The 23,234-nt window shown below is 39.5% G+C and overlaps 1 protein-coding gene across 14 annotated transcripts in view; it reads left to right on the top strand.

The window, feature by feature from the left end:
- The window catches only part of TCF4 (transcription factor 4), a 360,826-nt gene that overhangs the window by 106,946 nt on the left and 230,646 nt on the right, over window positions 1–23,234 (top strand). For 13 of the 14 annotated variants that reach the window (XM_027118574.1, XM_027118569.1, XM_027118572.1 and 10 more), the window contains 2 exons: window positions 16,133–16,194; window positions 19,037–19,133. In XM_027118574.1, coding sequence (XP_026974375.1) covers window positions 16,133–16,194; window positions 19,037–19,133 — 159 coding nt within the window. Of the gene's footprint in view, window positions 1–3,988; window positions 4,002–16,132; window positions 16,195–19,036; window positions 19,134–23,234 lie in introns of all 14 variants that reach the window. The other variant, XM_027118578.1, reaches the window with a different exon arrangement.

The raw sequence follows: 23,234 nt of genomic DNA, 5'->3' as shown, positions 1-23,234 counted from the left end.
GCAACAGGATTTTTTTGCCAGTCACTTAATGTGGAGAGGCCTGACTTTTCATCTGGAAAATGAGCCTACCTCAGCAGTGATTGTGAGAATTAAATGAGGCAGTTTGAGTAGAAATACCTCACAATGATGACTGTTTTCATTGCTGGGGTGAGGTTTAATAATCTGCTCTTCAGAGAAAAAAAGAGGTCCGATTTGTAACAGTTGCCCATTTCCATGGTGTAAATGCTCTTACCAGTGCCTGTTGTGAGTTACCAGTATGATGGCATTGAACATGGAGTTGGGAAGTTATGCCCAAATGTAATGTGGGTACCAGCTCACCAGTGCTTTCTCTTGTCTACACCCTAAATTGCCAGTATCTCACAAGTGATGGTTCTAGCCTTTATGTACCTCTCCTTTTTCTCATAGTCCATCTTTATTCTTCTTTAATAATCAGATGCTGCCCTTTATTTCTGTATGATTTTTCTCCCAATCTCGATGATATATTTCAAAGAGAAAGAGCCCTATTTCATATTCTGTATCCCTTTTGCTGTCAAATATCATGCTATCATAATCATAATCATAATAAAAATAGGAATTATCTTTTTTTGTGAGTTTCCACTGTGTTCCAGGTTCCAGGGTGACATTTTTCCTAAACTCCCTCTAATCATCACAGCAGTACTGGAGGGCGGAGACAGTCATTTCCATTTTACAGATGAGGATACACAGAATCCTCCATGCTAAGGAATTTCTCCAGAATTACCCGGGCAGCAAACAACTCACCACTCATGGTTACGAGATGACGGTTGAAAGGAAGAATAGCTCCTGAACGTGTTGGGTTTATTTTCTTGAGACAGACAAGACTGAGCAGCCAGAGAACATTTGGTGCTCAGAGGGAGGAAATGCTAAGAGGGGAAAACAAGTCTGAAAGGGAGAGAAGGAGAGTTCAAAGACCAGTTTCCCCTGCTTCACAATCCTGTCTACTGCCAGCTCTAACTGCGTATGTTTGCTTTGCTTGGAGGAGAGAATCACAGCGCCAGAATTCATGGAAGTCTGTTTTGGAGGATGCATTAGTCAGGGGATGCTAATTGCTGGAACAAACAACCCCCAACCTTTAGGAGCTTAACACTGCGAGGGGTTATAGCCCTCTGGTCTCGCAGAGCACCAGGCGTGGGCTCTGCTCCCTGTAACCCTTCAGATCCGGGTTCTTTCAGGCCTTAGCTCTGCCATCCCCTAGGCCCTCAAAGGGATACACTAGATTCTTTGTACAGGGCTGAACAAAGACGGAAGAGAAAGTGCGTGAAGGATTACATGGAAGGTTGTAGGGACCAGGCCTGGAAAAGGCAGGCGTTACTTGGGTTCACGTTCTGTTGGCCAAATTGTAGTCACATGACCCCCGCCCCGTGACTGCAAAGGAGATTGGGAGATAAAGATTTCCTGTGTGGTCGGGGCGGGGGGGGGGGGGGGGAGGGAGGAATGGGGGCTGGCCAGTGAGCCCAGTGCCAGCCCCAGAGGGTTCCACCAGAGACCTAGAAGTTTGGTGACCACTAGTGTTCCGAGACATTATCATGGGGCACCTTCAGCCTCCAGAAGACATTCGTTCGAGGCCTGTTGGTGGCCTTTAACCAGAAACGTTGTTCACCTTCTCCGAAGAAAAGATAATGCCTATTTCAGGAGCTGTTTGGAACACTCAAGGAAATCATGAAGATGGATCTGATTTGTGAACTAGAAATGATATCCAAACAATAATTATTGCTCAGAGATTTAAATCAAAACTGGCAATGTCGCTGAGGGTGAAGGGAAAAAAGCTAATGCAAAAAGAAAAAGGGAAAAGAAGGGGGGGAAGTGGGCTGTGGGCACTTGTTCTTTGGACACCCATGGCCACGTTTCCTGTAATGAAACGCGTTCCTTTTCATGAAGTCCCTTTTATATGTGTTATAGAGGCTTTCCACAAGTGTCGGATTTTAACATTTTCAATTTTTGCCCGAAAGGTCATAGTGTCTTTAATGTGTGGAACTGATTATTATGTTTGATTTGTAAAACTGACCAGATCTCCTTATGCCACATAACTGTGGGCTTGCCTCTGGTTTCCGAGCCATTGCTTTACAGAGTCCTGCACGGTACCTTGAATTAAGGAGGGAAAAATAGCTGAGGGGTTGGGCGGGCCTTTTAAAGGTAAATTACAATACATTTGATACAATAAAGAGAAATTCATTTTGTCCTGTTTTGTATTGGCTGTATACCTCTTTGATTTCATTCTGTACTTTGGAGGCTTGCAGTAGTTCTTTTCTCTGGTGTTCTGATGTGTAACTGCAGATTTAGCGGTTTCCTTTGTGTACCACTTGCCTCCCAGAATTTGGCCCAGCAATTCAAACGATTTATCGAGGACAGATCAGCTGAAATGTGGCTCAACTTGAGTAAAGCAGAAGGAATGACATAAGGTTAGGTGACTGATGTGTGAGTTTTTGAATTTGATTTGGTTTTACATGGAAAGGTTGAAGCAATGATCCATGTATTCTAATAAAAATCATCAGTACAAATCAAATAAAATCTGGCTTAGTGGCTATTTTCCCACTGCGTCGCTCATGGCTGGCCTGCGCTGTTACAGACCACATTTGGCAGGCACGGTTTTGTCTCACAAGGAAATCTTAAAGTAACACTGCAATCTTCGAGATGTTAAGAAGGCATCTTTTCTAATCAAACTTTCTGCTAATCTCATCAGATAAATCATTATTCTCTACTGACAGCTCTGGCTTCCCCTGGACCCCTTCCCTGCTTCTTGTTTTCCCTTAAGATGCCTGGTTATTGTCATTCTTCAGGTCTTTGCTTCTATCTCCTTTCAAACTAATGACATTTCTTCCATTCCTGAGGAAGAGTTACAGCTTTTTACCATTCCTCGTAGTGAATTTGTAAGACCAATACATCATATCAGCTCATCTCTTTCTGACCAGTACTCCATTGGTTATCAGATAGGCAAAAGGCAGGCTACAGCCAAGTTGAGACCGACTAAAAGAAAAAAAAAAACAAAAACAAAACCACTCTTCCCATGAATTTGATGTGATTAAGCTTAAGAAAATGCCAGTTGTTTCTTCCTAATGCATTTCAATTTTACCCCGAAAAGCTGGACTAGGAAATTAATGCAGATGTGTTTTGACTCCTTCAGTTATGAGAGTGTTTTTTTTTTTTTTTTTGCGGTCCACGGGCCTCTCACTGTTGTGGCCTCTCCCGTTGCGGAGCACAGGCTCCGGACGCACAGGCTCAGCAGCCATGGCTCATGGGCCCAACCGCTCCACGGCATGTGGGATCTTCCCAGACCGGGGCACGAACCCGTGTCCCCCGCATTGGCAGGCGGACTCCCAACCACTGCGCCACCAGGGAAGCCCATGAGAGTGTTTTAAAGCCCTTGAAAGTGAAAGTAAGGAGGAGCAGCGTGGTTTGGGGAAAGCTACGGTCATTTTTGTCATTATAGACCTGACCTGTCATCACAGCTCGGGGCCTTTCTCAAACCAATGCCAGAAGTTGTGTCTTGCTGGTGAAATGGTTCCTGTGGGTTACAGGGCAGCTCAGAGGGGAGATGGGCAATTTTGTTGTCATTGCTGACATAACTTAAAAATGTATGCTGCTGGATACAAAAACTCAATCATTATAATGCTATTTAACTTTCCTATGTTAGCAAGTGTTTTAATGAACTTTAGCAAGTTTTGGGTTACCAGTTAAAATTAAAGAGGTAATACTAATAGCATGAAAGGATAAAAATAAGTCTTATGGGGAATGGCCTCTTTTATCCAGGATAACTGCCTATTTCCTTTGATTTTTGTTTTCATCTTTTGAAAAATGGTGTTAGCCTGCTCAGACTTAAGTAGGCAACTCCTTTTGATCCCAACTTCATACTTTCAGTGATTCCAGATAAATCATTTTAAGTGAGATGAATATAAAAACCATTTTGGAAAGCAGAAAGCATAATACCGAAGTGTGGTTACGTTATTGTGAGAGAAAATTTAAAACCCTTAAGTCACTGGACTCAAGTCTGATCAAAAGCAAGTCACTGATCAAAACCAAGAGGATGTCAGTGGAACAAGTTGCAACATCTGGGAACCGTTTTAAACACTGTCATTAATATCAAGAAACTATTAGTTCAAGTGTGTGTATTGTATTTGTGTGTGTATTGTGATTTTATACACACACACACACACACACACACACACACGCACACACACATTTGTAAGCCCAACTGAGAAAGACCTTTGCCAATGTCTGCCAGGCATTTGGCTGAAATGGGATTGTGAGGAAAATTTTCTAAGCATTTATAAGTCAGAGTCGAAATCCGCCAGCAGTGTTCAGTTTATAACATGACATGAGCTGCATCCCAGGGTTTAAAGGGACCCTTTCCACCTTATATTGATTAGAATCATTTAACTCACTCAGTATTGTCTAATGTGCTATGTTTCATCAGATGGCCAAGTTCCTTTCCCAGTCTTTGCTATGTTTAAGATTTACTCCTCACTTTGTGACTGTGCCTAGTTCATTTGTGTATATAATCTCAAAATGTGGAAATATATTCTTTGTGTCAGTTTCCTTCCCACTTTTAAAAAAATTTAGATGTTTCCCACTGTTTTTTTTGGCTGGCCTAGGAAAACGTCAGTAGATCTTTTTTTTCCCCTGTCATAAGTACTTGTCTGTCCATTTGATTTTAATTGGGAAGTGCTGCTGCCGTGGCGGGTCTCCTTTTTACATAGTGGTTTATAGAACGTGGTGGAAAGAGGCAAGGAACAGCATGGACTCCAGGATGGATTATTTATGTTGGCTTTCTGCATTGCACTGATTCACAAGTGGGTTGCTCAATCTTGTCTTCATCTTGGCTGAATTCCTTCAAAGTTAATAGTATAATATGTCTTCATTTATCCTAGTTCCTGCCTGCCCTATCCCCACTGAGGTCACAAACCTACAGCGACTAACTGTATCCCATAAAATGTCACTAGTGTATATGTAAACAATTGAGGGCTATTTCTTAGCCAATCGAATAGCAAAGAAATTTCAGTCAAGTTTTGCATTTATTTCCCTACATTTCTGTGGTTTTAAAAACCAGCTGATCACAGACCAGAGGATCTGTAGGGCTGCCTAGGAAACTCCTGATATCGGGGTGGAGGGAGTACGTGTTGAGGGGATTTTCCCTTTTTACTTTATACACTTTTGTATTTTAATTTTTTTCAATAAGCACTTGATTAAAAATTAGTTTTAATGCTCTTAAGGAATCTCCCCATAGATGGCTGATTAGTTGCACAGGGAAAAGTTGTAATTATACAGTGGAGAATTCCCACAATACCTTGAGCAGGTGATTGAAATACCATAACAAATGAGGGCCAGACCACCAGGCTGTCATGAGGCTCTGTATGTGAAATCCTGGGAAAGACACAAGGCCACTTTTGTAGTATTATAGCCACCTGAATATACTCATGGGGAAGCATCAGATAAACCCCAGTTGAGAAGCATTCTATAAAATAACTGGTTTGTACTCTTCAAAAACACTAATATCACAAAAAGAAAGGACTGAGGAACTGTTTCCAATTAAAATAGATGAAAGAGACCTATTAAATGTGTGGCGTGATCCTAGACTGAGTCCTCTGCAAAAGGGGGAAAAAGTGCCAAACTGGAATATGGACTATGGACTAGATGAAATTCTTATATCAATGGTAGATTTCCTCATTTTGATAACTATACTAATTTTGCTCTTAGGAAATGCACCCGGAAGTACTAAGGGATAAAAGGATGTGATTGATGGAGCCTACTTGCAGATGGTTCAGAAACAACAAATTACGTAGTTTTAACTGCATTGTAATTAAAAACTTTTTAAAATAAAATAGTAGAAAAACAGGGAAATTTGAAAATATGTATTTTCTTCGATTTCAACCCTTGATCTTTTCTTGATTAGTTTCCAGTGGTGCCAGGGTATCTGTGGGGTTTTTTTATTTGAAGGTTCCTGGGGGATTTTAATGGTCAGCCACATTGGGGAATTACAACTCTAGATTCTATGTTATCCTTTCAGAACGAGTTGCTAGAATCATTTTGAGATTGATCAGGCACCAAGGGGTAATAACAGAAACTCCCTCAAAATCGGAGTGAGGGCTTCCCTGGTGGCGCAGTGGTTGAGAGTCCGCCTGCCGATGCAGGGGACACAGGTTCGTGCCCCGGTCCGGGAGGATCCCACATGCCGCGGAGCGGCTGGGCCCGGGAGCCATGGCCGCTGGGCCTGCGCGTCCCGAGCCTGTGCTCCGCAACGGGAGAGGCCACAACAGTGAGAGGCCCGCGTACCGCAGGGAAAAAAAAAAAAAAAATCGGAGTGAAAGGGTGAAAATTTATTTTGTTTAGTTTGGGGAGTTGAATGTGGTGTAATATTGTTGCATTCCTTTTGGTTTTTAGCCCGGTTGGAGAAGCCTCTGGTTGACCAGATGACTTACTGTTCTTTACATACCACAAAAATTAAATGTTCTTCAGATGACATTCTCTGACAATTCCGCTTACCAAAGTTGTACTGTAGGGTTGACTATCAGACTGTAAATTTAGGCAAAAGGTATCCTGTTGAGCCCATTAAGTAAAATAAAAAGATTCTCCCCCCGATTCAAGCTATTACAACTTCACATTTGTGAAGTATTTCAAATTCATTTTTAACAGACTGCTTCCCTTCAAATACATGTGGAGATAGATTTATAAAACTGTAAGCAGTTTATGCATTTTTGCAGTTTTCAGTTGTATGTGTTTGACACTGATTTACCTCTTTTTAATTGCAACAGAGATAAAGAATTAGTAGTTTAAAACAGTAGGAACTACATGTTCTGCTGTGATCAAGGAATTAGATAATCTGGCTTGTTTGTTTAAGGGGTCTGTATCTTGAGACTTTTATAGGGCAGTATTAAGGCTCTGAGCCTTCTTATTATGCCAATACCCAGAAGATTGCTTTAATGAGAAGTAAAGGGCCTTTTTCCAATTACAAGGGAATAACTGTATTAAGTTCCTGTGTTATGTCAACCTGCTTTGATTTGATTACTGTGAAAGAAATGGATTTATCTGTCAGTGTTACTTAATTAAGCCTTCTCATTGATGTTTTGCAGAGTAATATAGTGTGGTTTGCACATTTGAGCCTAAATACAAAGAAAATTGGCCTAAAACTGAGACTTGACCCCGAAGATAACATGTAAGATTGATTGCTTGTCATTGCCAGGTCAGAGGCTGCCGTGTTAAACACAGGTGGAAGGTTGGGATGTTGAAAAGATAAACTGAGAGTCAGTTTATGGGAGTGATTATTGTAAGCAAAAGGGACTGGGCTACAAAACTGGATTTTAGGAAAGATTTTTGAATATTTAAAGCTGTTTGGCTTCCCCAGTATTAGTCATGTGTTCAGAATAAAGGGCAAGATGAGATAAGACTAGAAGAAACAGGAGGGGCAGATTTTGTTAAAGTATAAAAGGAAGCAGAAGAAAAAACGAAGAGGAACAAATGCCATTTGGGAGAAGTGGACCATTGTGGTTTTGCAGAGCAATTACAGCCTACAGATATTTCAATTAAGCCAGCAGCCCTTTCCCAGAGCCTCACAAATGGCACCCCAGGGAGAAAAGAGGTAGAGGGGAAAAAAGAAGAAGAGAGAAAACTGTTCCATGTTTCATCTTGGCTCATTTTCCCCCTCTGTTGGAATACATTTAATAAATTATTGATCAAATAGACATTTTAAATATCAATTTGTATGTCTTCAGTCATTACAGTATTATGGATATTGCGACATAAATATTACATGTCTGATTTGGAAAACTCCTGTATAATTACATGTACTTGTTATCAGAGTTATATATTCTATTTTATTTAAAGATGAAGCATATTTCAAAATTCATTTCTTTGTTGTTTAATGTTTATTTTCTAAAACATTTACCTTTTATTTCTCACACTTTGTGACGTTTATTTGTAAATACATCTTTAAAAGGTACTAAGCACCGAGTTAAAAACCTCCCTAAGTTATATTCACTTTTAGCTTAGGTACTTTGAAGCTTATCTATTTAATATTGGCGTTAAATGGTATGCTGGTTTTATTTTCCAAAGTCTTCAGATATGGCATTTTACTTCCAATTGTATTCTTACCTAATTTGAAATATATCTAGCCTTCAAGAACCTTATTTTAGTAAGACTGATTTTTATTAAGTGCTTTTAGACCGGTTACATTTCAAAAAAGTCAAAGGAGGCATATATAATTCACATTATTATACTCTTGCCTCAGTTGTTTGTGGCTCGTTTTCTTTTTGGGCTCTTACTTGGAGAGGTGAGCTCTTGAAAGGATGAACTTCTCTTTAAGAGGAAGACCCTGACTGGTTAGTTTCAAACATTCAAAATGGAAGTTTGCTAAATAACACCCATTTCTCTGTATTTCATGTTAGGTTATTCAAGTCACAATATTATTCAACTTAGATTATCATGATACTTCCAAATTATACGGATTGATATAAAGAGTTCAAATTTACTTTTGTCTCAGTTTCATAATATAACTGTCTACTCACCTTGAGTTTTCAAGAAGATTTCTGAGTTTCCGAATATGAAACACCACTGGCATATTTATAACATAATTGTTATTTGTTTTATTTTGTTACTTCTGTATTATCTGAATATCATGTTATATGAAAGTGCTTTTCCTGTTTAATAGCACTGTAAAGTGCAGTTAACTCCACATTTTAAATATCTGAGATTATTTAGTGTTCATTTTTGAAAAACAGTTTACTTTGAACTTAAGGAAAATAGTATTGTTTCAGTGTTTTAAAAGATGTATTTTTAGGGCTTCCCTGGTGGCGCAGTGGTTGAGAGTCTGCCTGCCGATGCAGGGGACACGGGTTCGTGCCCCGGTCCGGGAAGATCCCACATGCCGCGGAGCGGCTGGGCCCGTGAGCCGTGGCCGCTGAGCCTGCGTGTCCGGAGCCTGTGCTCTGCAACGGGAGGGGCCGCGACGGTGAGAAGCCCGCGTACCGCAAAAAAAAAAAAAAAAAAAAGACGTATTTATAGAAGTTTAAGTTGGAGGTTAATAAAAGTTAAAATTTGCAGTAATTCCCTTCTGAACAAATTTTCCTACTATACTTTTCCCCCAGTGTATCCACATTTTACCTTTCCTTATACAGTTGACATATTTATATGTATGAGCTGTAAGATCATCTTATATTTGACCTTTGAGTTTTCAGATTTATTTGATAAGGACATCCATGCATCCTGAGAAAGCCAGCGTGGATGGCAGTGCTCTGAAAATGGGATGCCCAGGTCCCTGTTTTTATATTTAAGGTATCTTAGAATTTGTGTGGAATGCATTGCCACAGACATCATCTTTTGTTAGTCAGATTTGGGAAGTGCTGGAAGTTTCTCACCACTGTCCAGATCACTCCTTTTGAAGCCTATGTTGTTTCTTACAGAAGCCAGAAGAAGTGGTCATGGTTGTGTGGCCCTTGTCAATATCTGAAGCTCCTCCACCCTTCCTACCTCTGTCCTAGGACTCAAATCTGACTTCAAATTACTCTCCTTAGAGTTCTTATTATACTGGGTGCTAGTGAAAATGTGCACATCCTTCACATGCTCTTTGCTGATGGAATATTTTGAACTCTGAATTCATCTGGCACTGATGGAGAGCATATGCCATCTCAGTTTGTGTGAAGGGCTCAGCCAGGGGTTCTTCCTGGACTAGGAAATTAGTAGGCGCCACAGGCGTACGCAGTCTGTGCGTCTCCATGATGGTGTGGAGGAGATTTAATAGTGTCTGTTATTGCAGAGAGAAGGGTTTGAGACCGTGTAGACTTCCACATGCCTCAGAATGATTACCTTTCCAGGAAGAACTCAATCTGCCTCCCAATGCATTCTGAGTGTGTAGGAGCTTTCTTCAGGAAATCAGTATATTTCCACAAGGGTTGGAATTTGTAGACCCTTAGAGCAATGCAGGATACCACTTTGGTTGTTCTGACTTCATGAAATTCTGGAGCCCTGGTGGTTTGGCAGGATCTGGGCTCTAAGTAAGGAAAGGCTGGATACACAGTGCTCCCCCAAATCAACAGGGTTAGGTAACCCTCATACTTGTTCATCTCAAATCAAGGTTAAACTTACATAACATTTAGTCTGTGTTCTTAGCCTGGGCCTTTGGTCAGCACACATAATTTTGGCAGCATATCGTTTATACAGTATACAAAAAAATGTTGAAGTGAGATGCCAAGAGGGTATTTGAAAGGTAAATTAAGTCACTCAACAAACCTAACGCTCACTGAATTCTCATGGTGATTGTGCTGCAGGGGGTTCACGGAGAATGTGGGACTTGATTACTTTAAACATATTGGCAGTTTCTAAAAACCAGGAGAGTATCTGAAAGTCTCTGACCAGCCACTTAGCAGAACAAAGAGTCATAAAATGTGAGACTCAGATTTCCTTGAATAAATCACAAGTTTATCTATTTATGTGGTTTAATTACCTTAGATTTTGGAAGGTATTGGTAAATTTGGCACTCGCGGTAGGTATTGGTTACTGGTAGTCTGCTAAGTGTTTATCAATTATCAGTTAACTCATTTACTTTAACAAAACTCCTTGAGGCTGGAAACCTTATTATCCCTTTATCTCCTGTTAGATACCTGCTTTGGGTGGATCCTGAGTTTTCACTTCTGTTCTCCTTGACCCAAGAGGCCATTACATTTTCTAGGTTGGCAGATGTCCTCAGGGCAAAAAAATGTCTTTTCTTCCTCCGCGGGTTCCAGCTTTCACTTTGATTTTGGCTGGATATTTTCTTACTATCTTGTCAGCTCATTAGGATTTAGAAGAAGATTAAAATTTCTATCCATGATTTTTAGTGTTTTTTTTTATTATTTTGTGGTACGTGGGCCTCTCACTGTTGTGGCCTCTCCCGTTGCGGAGCACAGGCTCCGGACGCGCAGGCTCAGAGGCCATGGCTCACGGGCCCAGCCGCTCCGTGGCATGTGGGATCCTCCCCAACCGGGGCACGAACCCGTGTCCCCTGCATCGGCAGGTGGACTCTCAACCACTGTGCCACCAGGGAAGCCCTTTAGTGTTTTTTTAACGCCATGAATATTTATTTATTTATTTATATTTTTTTATTGAAATATATTTTGTTTACAATGTTCTGTTAGCTTTAAGGTACAGCAAAGTGATTCAGTTATGTATATGTGTGTGTGTATATCTATATATACATATATATATCTGTATATATAGTTTTTAGATTATTTTCCATTATAGGTTATCACAAGATATTGAGTATAGTTCTCTGTGCTATATAGTAGGTCCTTGTTGCTTATCTATTTATATATAGTAGTGTGTATATTTTAATCCCAAATGCCTAATTTATTCCTTCCCCCTTTCCCGTTTGGTAACCATAAGTTTGTTTTCTATGTCTGTGAGTCTGTTTCTGTGTTGTAAGTAAGTTCATTTATATCAACTTTTTAGATTCCACATATAAGCAATATTGTATGATATGTCTGACTTACTTCACTTAGTGTTTTGTGGCAGAGTTGTCCCAATATACTAGCCTGCCCTGTTGAGAATGGAACTCAAACCCACTTATTTTACAGCTGACAAAAATGAGTTCAGATAGTCCAGTGAGTGGCTCAGACCATAGAACTGGTTAATGCAGAGTCACGGCTGAAATCTAGGTCTTTATCCCACCTCTTTGTGCTGTGCTTTCTGACATTTGTCCAGTCTGTCTGATAGCTTTGATCTCGCTGTTCACATAAACAGAGTGGAGGCTTGAGTAACCATAAGTTTAATGAGTATGGATGGGAAGTTGTAGAAATTAAAATTCATCTCTGTATATCTTTTCTCTAAATGGAGTGGTCGGTCCTAGTTCTGCCCAGACTTCACTTTTGTGTTTTGGTGCGGAAATGTCAGACGTTTTAGACGGGGCTTATGCAGAACTACTCAAATAAAATGAAAATTTGTGGATGGTCAGGTTGCCTCCTAAGGCAGCTGTCAAGCCCGTGGAAGTTGCTAAGTCTGTCCTTGTCTAGGGTAAAATAAGTTAGAAAATTTTGAACAGTGGAGCCCACTTCAGTCTTTTGGAAGAGTAGTCTCTATCATTCACTTGCTCTTTGTCTTATTCTGTATGTGTTCCCATCTTGCATAGAGGGTGACAACAGAACAAGGGAGACACAAGAACTCATATTCAGACAGCTTCTATCGGGCAGTTTTTCATTTGTAATTTTGTTGCCTTAATGACTTTCCTGAATAATTTGGGTATTTTTATCCAGTGCTCATTGTGAACCTTGTTTCACTCTTTGCCCACTCAGGAGCTTCTAGAATTTTGACCCCTCTCTCGCAAATGTCCCGTCCATCACAGTGTACATTGTTGATAAGCTCATCATAGGTTTGGCTTGATATTTTCCTGCTTTTATTTTCCAGTCTCTTGAGTTCTTCACATATCTAGTTTTATATATTTGTGTTGTGTAAATTCTGTAATCTTGTGTGGACACGAGAGTGGGCACAGACTCCGAAATAAATACATCCACTCTGTTTGGGGAGAAGTGACTGGTGGGTAACATTCGAGCTGGTCATGGAGAGATCTGAGCTTCTTACCAGGGAGGCATTTACTGTGGTGGAGAAGAACAGTCCCTGGCTGTCACATTGACAGCACCTTTGTCTGCCAGCTCAGCCATTCACTGTCACCTTGGGGAGGGTTTTCTGTCCCATCTAAGCCTCTGTTTCCTCATATATCAAATGGTGATACTGTTAGTCTACTGAAGTGCTTGGCACAGTGTCTGACATATTTAAGCTCATGAAATGTTAGCTGCTGTTATTTTTTGAGACATAAGGAACAGTTCCGGCAGAGGGAACAGCAGGTACAATGGTGTGGATGTAGAAAGTGTGTGTAGTGTCCAGGTACACAAGCTGGGAGTAGGGAGTGGCCAAGTGTAGGCCACGTGCAGGGTCTACATAAAAAGTGAGTCTGGGCAGGAGCTACTGGGATGTAGATGAGATGAGAATGTGGACCGAATGCTGCTGAAACCAGCCGCCTGGGCAGGGATTTTAAGACAGGAAGTGAGTTAGGCAGTGGGTGCAGGGTGGGACATGCATCTGTCTTGTGTTCCCATTGGAGGGGACTGGTGGTTCTCAGACTCCTGTGTACATGAAAATTACCTGAGGACCTCGTTAAGAAAGCGGTTCTCTTGGTCCTACTTTTAGAGATCCAGGAGCAGTAGGTCTGCAATGGACCCTAAGATGCTGACTTTGAAATGAGCGTACTAGGTGCCTAAGATGTAGATGGTCCTCAGATGCACTTTAAGATGCACTGCGATCGTTGTTGAAGAAATGCTTGCTAACTAACTGTTAGGTCTTGTGAAGCTCAGTGGGAGGGAAGATGGAAACAAATGTCTTAAAAATAACACATTTACATTCGTTACATGCTATGGCTTTGCGTCTTCTTGCAATGGACACATGAGCACCGGTTGTACAGATATTCTTTCAAAGATAAAATATCATCAGAAGTCATACGATTGTTCTATTAGGGTTGGGAGGGCTAGAGAGGTGTCTTATCTTCTCGATCTAGCAGGAGGCCAAGTGAAGGAAAAGCCTGTTAAAAGGAGAGCAATAAAAGGAAGGGAGCAGAAAGGAGGTGCAGCAGTGTGAGGTCAGGAAATGAGAACGATGGAATGGGAAAGAATGGGAAAAGAGCAGTCAGATTTGATTGGTTGGGAATCTATTTGTGAAGGAACCCAGCCAGTATTTAACCTGTTTTGAAAAAGCTAGACTTCCAGCACTTTTAATTAGTGGATTGCTCGCTTTTGAAATTGCCCAGTTGGGAATACTCAAGTTTTGATGTGTTTTATTTGCCTACTAATTAGCAGGCTGCTTGGTTGACCATCATTTTTCTTTTATTCTGTGGATGGACGATGTATAGGAAGGTCTCTTGAAACACTCCTGCTTCAAATGCATAGGTCACTATGTATTTAGTAAGTGGTCATATTCATTATAAATCAAATTGTAGTAACATCTTTTTCTCTAACTCGATTCTTCCTTTTTGCTCTTTAATAGAATTTGTCCTCTAGCACAGGGCTTCTCAATCCTGGCACAACTGACATTTAGGACCAGAGAATTTTTTGTTGTAGGGGTATTCTGACATTTGTAGGATGTTAGCCTCTGTCCACTAGATGCCACTAGCTCTACCCCACCTCCATGCCCTGCTAAGTCGTGCCAACCAAAAATGTCTGCAGACATTGCCACATGTCCTTTGGGAACCAAAATCATCCCCAGTGCAAAACTACTGACCTGGAATTACTATGGTCCCCTTTCTTCCTTGTTTCTGCCTTCTTTTCATGTTTAAAATCCTCTTTGAAAATTGAAAAGGTAAAATAGGTCCAAACAATACAAAGTCTTATGGTGGATACAGGGATTCAACTTTATCCCTTCATTACTTTTTGGGCCAAATTTAAGAGGAGAGATCTCTCAAATTAATCCAAGCTGGCTGTTTCAGGTGAAAAGCAAGTCAAGATGTGCACACTTCTGGCTGAGATATTTTGTCGTTTATACTTCTTTTTTTTTTGCAAATATTTGACTTGGAGTTAAGGATGAAGAGAACTGTGCAGGCTACAAAACTTATTTGTGTGATAATCCCAAGTGTTCTAAGTCACTTCTTCATGTACTCCCCCCAGTTCAGCCTCCACGAGATAGGCCAGGAGGTTGGATTGTTAAACAGCAGATTTGGGAAAGTATTGCACCTTTTCTCCAGACTTACTCCTCCGAGCTTCCATGACATCTCTTAAAGCTCGCAGTCACTGATTTTAGCTGTCCACAGGGGATAACTGTTTGCATTTGCATTATCTTCCAAAGTACTAACGAAAAGAACTGAAATATTTGTTTAAAAAGAGAGAGAAAGATTGCAGGTTTAGTGGTAATTGTTGTTGGTTGTTGTTTCTATTCCATCTCTTACTATGTTCTAAAACGCCATGTACTCCACTGTACCCCCAAATAAATCAGTTAAGTATACTGTGATCACTTCTGCTGATAATCAAATAGGAGTAATAAAAGGAAGGACAGTAGTGTGTTAAGAGAAGAAACAGTATCACTGAAATGTTAGAAAACACACTAAATGGGAGTATGTCTCCTGAACCGAAGTTTCACACCTCCTCCTCCAGTTCTGTCAGAGGAAGCTTGTGATCGCCGTCTGTTACCCACCATGATCAAGATAATACAACAGTGAAACTTTTCATACTCATAAAGAGCCTTTCATCAAAAATCTCAAAGCCATTTTTAAATATAGAGTGACTGATCTTTCCAACACTTTTATGTTTTGAGCAATGAATATGGTAACTTAGCTGTTAGACTCTCCATCCTTCAAGTATTTGCCACTTGAAGCACTGATGAAGCATCTAGTAATTGGTCAGCATTAGAACTTCGCTGGTGCGGAGTGTAGAGAATTCCAGCCTTCTGGGAGTTCATACAGTTCTCTTTGCCATCATTTCAAAAGAAAACATTGCTTTAACAACTTTCATATCCACATCTCAGTGCACAGATTAAGGATTGTAGCCAAACGGTGTGCCCATTAAAAAAGAAATTAAAAGACTGAGATGGCATTGTCTTAAATTAAAAAGCTTAAAAAAGTCTCCTAATATCCTTGTCATGTCCCGATGGAAATGGACTACTGAATCCTTTTTCGTCTTGCATGTTTTGTCCATGTCTGTTGTTTGGTGGGATAAGCGTTGGTAAGAGGACAGAAAGTGTCTAGGAGCATTATGGCATGATTGCAGCTGATAATTAGTATGGATATGTACCTGATTTAACTCTGTGTGTGTGTGTGTGTGTGTGTGTATTAAGATTGTGTTAGTGTATTTTTAACTTACCTTGTCCAAAAGATTTTAATAAGACTTTAAGTGAAGTTTCAGGTCTATAAAAGTTGAGGCTATGAACCATTATGAAGGATGGAAGTAACTTTTATGTTCATACCTCTGGTTCCTGAGGGTCCAGTTCATTTCTGCTGTGAATTTAAATGACTTAATTTAAGTAGATGGGTCAGAAGCCACTGTCATCATGGTAGCCTCGTGCCTGATTCTTAATTAAAGGCAACAGGAGATTAATTTGAAACATTAATTTAAAAGTGCATATGCAAAAAGAAAGACTTATTGCAAGAAAGCCTAAAGAATTTCTCTCTTGTCCCTAGATGTAGAAGACAGAAGTAGCTCAGGGTCCTGGGGGAGTGGAGGACATCCAAGCCCGTCCAGGGTAAGTATATCTAATCTTATTCCCACAACCAGACATCCACATATGTAAATTGACAAACTGTAGGTGAGTTTCTCTCTCTCCCACACACATCTGCACAGATACACATGCATACTAAGTTTAATGAGGATCAGCTTCTTCTTGGCACTTTTTTTCATTCTCTTATTGGATGTTATTATTGATTTTGACAGCTCTTCCACTTTGGCTAACCAGAAGAAAAACTCCTTCATTAAATATTTGGCCTTACTTCGTCAGTTATTGATCCAGTGTTACAGAAAGTTATTCGTTGTAGATGGTGCAATGTTGAGAAAAATCCTAGTATCCCTGGAATGTGTTGGTGTAAATAAGCCACTGAATAATTCTGAAGACATAGTATTAAGTTCTAGCCTACCAGTATAATCTGCATAGTAAATCTGAGTTGATTTCACTTTGCAGACATATGATTATCCCACCAGTAGTGCCTTTGGTCACCAGTGGGTTCATTCAAATTTTTGCCACTCCTTTCCATGGTTTTTGGTTGTTAGTTTGAATGTCATGGGAAGACCGTGGCATGGCATGCGAGTGGGTTGGTTAGGCCATACGTGTTTTTGTATGTATACGACCTTGGGTGTGTCGTTTCACTTTCTTGGGCCTCATTTTCCTACTTTGTAAAATGAAGAAGTAGAACCAGAGGATCTTTCATGTTCCTTCCGACTTAAATGTGTATGATTTTATATATAGTCTGTCTTTAATGGAGTCATTTCTAGGCCCTCTAAAATCCATGTCAGTTTTTATAATATACATATAATACCCCAAATTAGAAATAGACTTAGAGCACATAGTAAAACACCTGCCCCCCCTCCCCCCGCAACCAGCTGTATAGCTAGATGAAGCATTCTGCAGGAGGTGAGGGGGTAACGTTTTGCTTTAAGTGTTCACATAAATTTGAGGTGGAGGGAGGTCTCTATCTTGGCATAAGAGGTAAGGAAGGTAATCAAGCTGTCAAAAGGAGGCCATCTCAGCAAGTCGTAGTTCGCCATTTCCACCTGTTCTTTGGCCTTGGGGTTCAACGCTCTAGTCTTCAGGGTACAGCAGGAGCTCTAAGCTTACCAGTTACTTTGTTGAGCGCTTGCACCAGCTGTCAAGTCTGACATTCTCGTGCATTATATGGATGGGTTGAGGAAATCTTTCCTCCTCCTCACATTACAGTCCACACTTGCAGAAATAAATCCATTCCCCCTGACAGCAAGCGTAGGAGATGACAGAATGTCCCTCTATTATTTAGTTCCTTCAAATGTACTTAATTTCTTCTGCTTTCTCAGTCTAATACACGTAGTACTTTTAATTGTTCTTCTGAGAACAAGGTCCATTTAGGATAGTCTTGACTTTTATTTGGCTTTCATGAACTGTCTGGCCACTTTTTTTTTTTCCAGGAAATACGTTAGTGAATAATTTTGAATCAATATTTTGTAATTTATATTTTCTAAATTCAGGGGGTTGGCACGAGACAGGTTACTGTGGCTGACTTGTATCGGGCAAACATGCCGCGTCTCTCTTTTTTCATCTTCAAGTGGTGATGTTTTTAGTCACCTTGAAACACTGTGCTGAGGTTTTAAATTAGATAATGTATATTAAGCGTTCAGTAACTCTGGAGGGTGAGGACACTTAATAAATAATAATTAGTATTATGCAACGTCTGGCATAGAACCAGTGAGTGTAAGACCCATGCTAGGTATTAAAAAACATGACATCTTTTTATACACTGACATAGTGGCAGCATCACATGACAGTATCATTCAAGTTAATTTTTATAAATGAGGAAAGGCGATTGACAACGGGGTAGTTTGGAACCTTAAGGCTTCCATTGATTCTCTAGTGAGGTGATGCACGTTTTCATTTTTCCTACAGCATCCGTCCCTTTCGTGTGGGCAGATTCTGCCCTTTGGCTAACATGCCAACTGATACCTCTGAGTAAATTTGACTTAGTCTTTATGGGCAGGGCAACCAGCTGAGCAGCATGGCTTTTTTCCCTTTCTGGTCATTTGATGTATCTTAGTAGACTGAAATTTGAACCATATAAGATAGATGATTTTAACTCCTTCCTGTATGTTATCCAATTTCTCCATTAAAAGCAAGTAGCTGGGTAGTTTAAAAACATTATTTTAATTTAGAATTCCCCTTAGAACCATGAGATGATCATGATAATGACAAATTTCCACAGATTAGTGTCTGCTTTAAAACTATTTTTTTCTTTGTCTAAATTCAGAATTTATGCTTAAGTTTCTGATGTTCATTTATAGTCCTGTTGTAATAATTTTAACATTCTTATGTGTTAATTACTCATGGAATGATCCAATTCTCTTACAACCACAGTAACAACTACAAGAAAACATTGACATTTCAATATCATAAAACCCAGTGCCGCTGTTTAAAAGGTTCTACCTTCGCCTTCCAAAGGCAGTTCATTACAGGTTATGGGTAACTTTCCCGTAGCACATTTTGCTTTTTTTTTTTGAAATAATGTGGGCTTTTCAAAGTAATAATGTAATATTTACAATATAGTTTATATGTATCAGGTGTTTTACATGCATTATTTCATTTGATCATGTCAATAACTTCATGCAGTTGGTTCCATTATTATTATTCCCCCAATTTCACGGCTGTTATGAGGAGGATGTGGACTGTGCAGACTCTAGAGCCCTCTATTTCCCACTGTACCTGTGAAGAAGCTTCCTTCTAATGACGTGCCAGGGTGGGAATGGTGGACTCCAATTTCTTTGGGTTAGAGAGGTGTCAATAGTCGGGCATACTTATGTGCTGATTTATTCATGGCGAATTTAAACTTATGCTGTTATTTTATTTGCAGAACTATGGAGATGGGACTCCCTATGACCACATGACCAGCAGGGACCTTGGGTCACATGACAATCTCTCTCCACCTTTTGTCAATTCCAGAATACAAAGTAAGACTAATTTTGAATTAGCATGCATTTTTTGAATGTTTATGTTTTACCTTGGAAGGGAGAATAAAGCCCAGACAGAGATTCTGTTTTTTAGGAACTTGGATTTTCGGCCAGTTCGCTATAGTAATTTTAAATTGCAGAAAAATATTGACAGTCTATGCTTGGTAATAGCATATACAGGACTAAGTTTTACAACCATGTGGAATTACCTAATTTCAGTGATACTGAATCCATGTGGAAAATTTTGTGTTTCTTAGACGTAAAGCACTTCTCCCAATTTCAATGTTGCAACAGTTGTTTTCTTTCTTTCTTTTTTTTTTTTTTTTTTGCGGTACGTGGGCCTCTCACTGTTGTGGCCTCTCCCATTGCGGAGCACAGGCTCCGGACGCACAGGCTCAGCGGCCATGGCTCACGGGCCCAGCCGCTCTGCGGCATGTGGGATCTTCCCGGACCGGGGCACGAACCCGTGTCCCCTGCATCGGCAGGGTGACTCTCAACCACTGTGCCACCAGGGAAGCCCGCAACAGTTGTTTTCTAAGTTTAACGTTGATGAACTGAAAGCAGTGAATATTTAAAATAATATCATTGGGCCTATCCATTGTCAATGAGATAAAGTCAGTGTTAGCTTGAATTTTTATTAAAGGGGTCATGGAAGTCCCTTTAATAATAGGTTTAGTGTGCTTAAATCAGAGTAGCATGTTCAAGTTGAATTGTAAAGTCTGGTTATGTGTTTATCAAGGCGTGAACTTTAGTGCTGACGGTCTAGGAGGTCCGCATCCTACTTCATGAAGTGAGCTACATGTAGTTTGAGACAGTCTTCGAATTTCTAGCATGCCTTTCCTACTGGCATCTTTAGCTTTCGTTTCTGCTTTGACTACCCTGTAGGGATTTTTTTTTTTCACAGCAGTAACCTGAGCAATGGAAGGACAATTTGTAACGGCTTAAAAGGTCCCAATAGCTGTTACTTTAGTTTTCATTGGAAAAAAAAGATCTCTGTTCTAATAAATGTGAGTTTTAACAATATTAGTAAATCTCTCAATGTGGCCAGATCCTGTTGTGAATCCATCAATAAATGAGGTTAAATTTCGTGTCCTGGGCTGTTGGACTATACTCCAAGGAAAACACACAGCCATATATATATCATTCTGAAACCATAATTGCAGATGCTTCTGAGAAGTGTCCCAGTTTTTAAGCCTTGGACACTATACTTGTTATTTAAGGTGTATATTGTTCTTGAATCTCAGTCAGTTTTTCAAAAGTCACCATCAAATCCATCTAAAGGGACTTCAGGTATTTAACACACTATAGTCAAAGCAGAGAAATACTAGGAATTTATTTTTAATGGGCCGTAAAGTGTCATCCCAACTTTGAGGACCACGTTCTCAAAGTTGTGTTTGACCATAGGTTGTTCTTATGTTTGTTCTCTTTTTTTTTACTTTAACTTTCATATTTATGTTTTAACTTTGTAGCTAAAGTAAAAATCCCAGGTTTTTAAATCCATTGTTGATAAGAAATGCAGTGTTTCCTGTTTCCAGGATAGACAGATGCAGGTGACTAAATATATTTGTCAACTTAGATTTTAAAGAAAAACTTTAGATTTTTTTCCATGACAGTAGTAATAATTCTAGAATCTCATATCATCCCATCTCTATTTCTCCTCATCCAGCTTCATAAAATAAAAGATTAAGCTGAAAATAATCATCTTGAGAAGTAGCACGTAAAGAGTATATTAAAGAATTCTTTGGAAGATTCTAAACCTATCCTCCAATGAGCTAACGTAAAATAGGATAAATTACTACTCATATTGAGAAGTTTATGTTATGTCCATGAAAAACAGTTTTCCTAAAGAACAACATGATAAGTTAATATTACAGAAGGCACCAAACAATACAGAGATACCAAATAATTGTTCTTGTTTGTGTATCCTCCTGGGTAACTGTTTTACGAACCAAATTCGTTTTTCAATCCAAACAGTATTAAAATATAAGTGAGCTGAGAGTCTAGAGCTGGAATGGAGAGAGCTGACTCTTTTCACTTAGTTGTTGTTTAAGCTGAAAGTCCATGTCAGCTGTGTTCTTTTATCCTGTCTGCCCTCCTTCCCATTAAACCCTTAAATATGGAGGCCAAGACAGTCTCCTGCATTGTGGTAGGAAATGCTACTATGTCCGGGAGGCTCCCACCCACTGTTCCCAATGAAAGGACTTCTCTGTTAGATAAGCTGTCTGGTCTGAAACATGGCTCTTTATTGTTTACAAACTGCTACATTTTCCACCTCAAGCAGATTTTTGCACAGAAAAGAATTGTGCCCGGGCTAAATGGTTTATCTGACATTAACGGTGCAGTGTCAGACTGGGGTCAGGGAAGTCACGCTCAGAGCCAGAGGGCATGGCGCAGTGTGCAAAAAAAAAGGGAGGAAAAGACATTTAAACCACTATGAAATACCTTGCATCTTTACTTTGGAAAAGGATTAAAAAAAATATTTTTAGAGAATTAACTAGGATGCTGCATTACAAATCCCCCCCCCGCTCCCCGCACTTTATAATTTCTCACATCCCAAATGCCTTCTTGATTGGCTTGAGTATCTCAGGGCTAGATTCAGGGAACAAAGATGCTCATTGATTTTGCCCAAGCTGCTGTTGATTTAAAATGAAACCACTTTTGAAATGAACCATGCTTGGTGCTATGCTGTACCTTTACAAAGAGAAGAGAGATCGTTTTCAAGAAATTAAAGACAACCAATTTACAAATGAAGACAAAGATAAAATTAGACCTATTAGTATAGCCAATAATTTGAACTCACCGAATATATGGTATATCCTAAACTGCTCTTTGTGTCCGAATCCATATTCTGTGTTGTAATCTTTGTGGAAGTTTTCGTTCTACCAAAAGAAGATATTAGTCTTTACTGTAAGTTTTTGACAACAATATCTACTTTCAGAAATCTTAGTTTTCATGAAAAGTGCATAGGATTTCTTTACATGTCAAAGATTTCATTCTGCTGTGATGTCACATTAGGGTAAAAGCTATAGCATCAGAAATAAATCAGCCACTTTATTAGACTAGATTCTCTGTTGTCAAATCAATCAAGTCTGTGACTGAATTAGGCGTCTGCTACAGAAATAAGTGACACTAATTTTACGGGAAAGAGTTATTAACTGCAGATGACCTATTTTTTTGGTAAACTGTTCACTTAGGTTTTATTTTATTGTGAGGAAAGAAAGAAGTAATGAGCCACTCTCTTCTTTTAGGATTGAATTATTACTATATATTTTGTTCTTTATGGCAGTGCACTATTTTGGAGGAATGATGCAGGCACTGCTAACATTTGCTTATAATTTCTGTTATAGTAACAAAACCCTTTATTACAATTCTGAACTCTGACTTCACATGAATGGTTTTGCATAAATGTTACAGTTTTTGTAATCTAATACTTACCTCTGGCACCAAAATACAAAAATTTAATTTATTTGTGTATCTCAAACTAATGCAAAATGGTATATAATTTGTAAGTAATAGGGTGTCTCCATTAATTTATTCCTTTAGAAATAAGCTTGCATATCTGAATATAATACCTTGTTTGGTATTAGTTTGAATCCCTAAACTAAAAATAAACACGCGAACACAAGTGCACTTGCATGCATGCACACGTACGTGTGCACGCGCACACACACATGCACACCTATTGTGCTAGAAGAATTAATGACATTTGGTTTATAAGGGTGCACTGCTCCTTCCATTGCTGTCTGTAGTTACAGTTGCCATACAGAGTTTTGGAAGTTGATACTGTGTAAATCCTTTAAAGAAAAACATAACTAAAGTAAACAAAAAAAGCAAGCCCTGAAGTTTGTTGTTTTAAAGAATAAGTGTGTATGGCTTTTTGTTTTTCTTCTAGTATGGGGAAGTCTTGAGGAGTTGAGATTTCAGCACTGAGTCATCTAGCTGACTGCCTGCCTTGACCAATTCATATAGTTCCCTTTTTAAATTAAAACATTTTTTATTGAGGTATAATTGACATATCACATGATACTAGTTTTAGGTGTACAGCATCATGATTCTATAGTTGTATAGCAGACTCTTTTTTTTTTTTTTTTTTTTGCGGTA

This window comes from Aethalodelphis obliquidens, unplaced genomic scaffold (assembly GCF_003676395.1).
Source record: "Aethalodelphis obliquidens isolate GAN/ISIS:26980383/991018 unplaced genomic scaffold, ASM367639v1 scaffold19, whole genome shotgun sequence".
Taxonomy (NCBI): Eukaryota; Metazoa; Chordata; class Mammalia; order Artiodactyla; family Delphinidae; genus Aethalodelphis; species Aethalodelphis obliquidens.
This window is presented reverse-complemented; position numbering and strand designations above follow the sequence as displayed.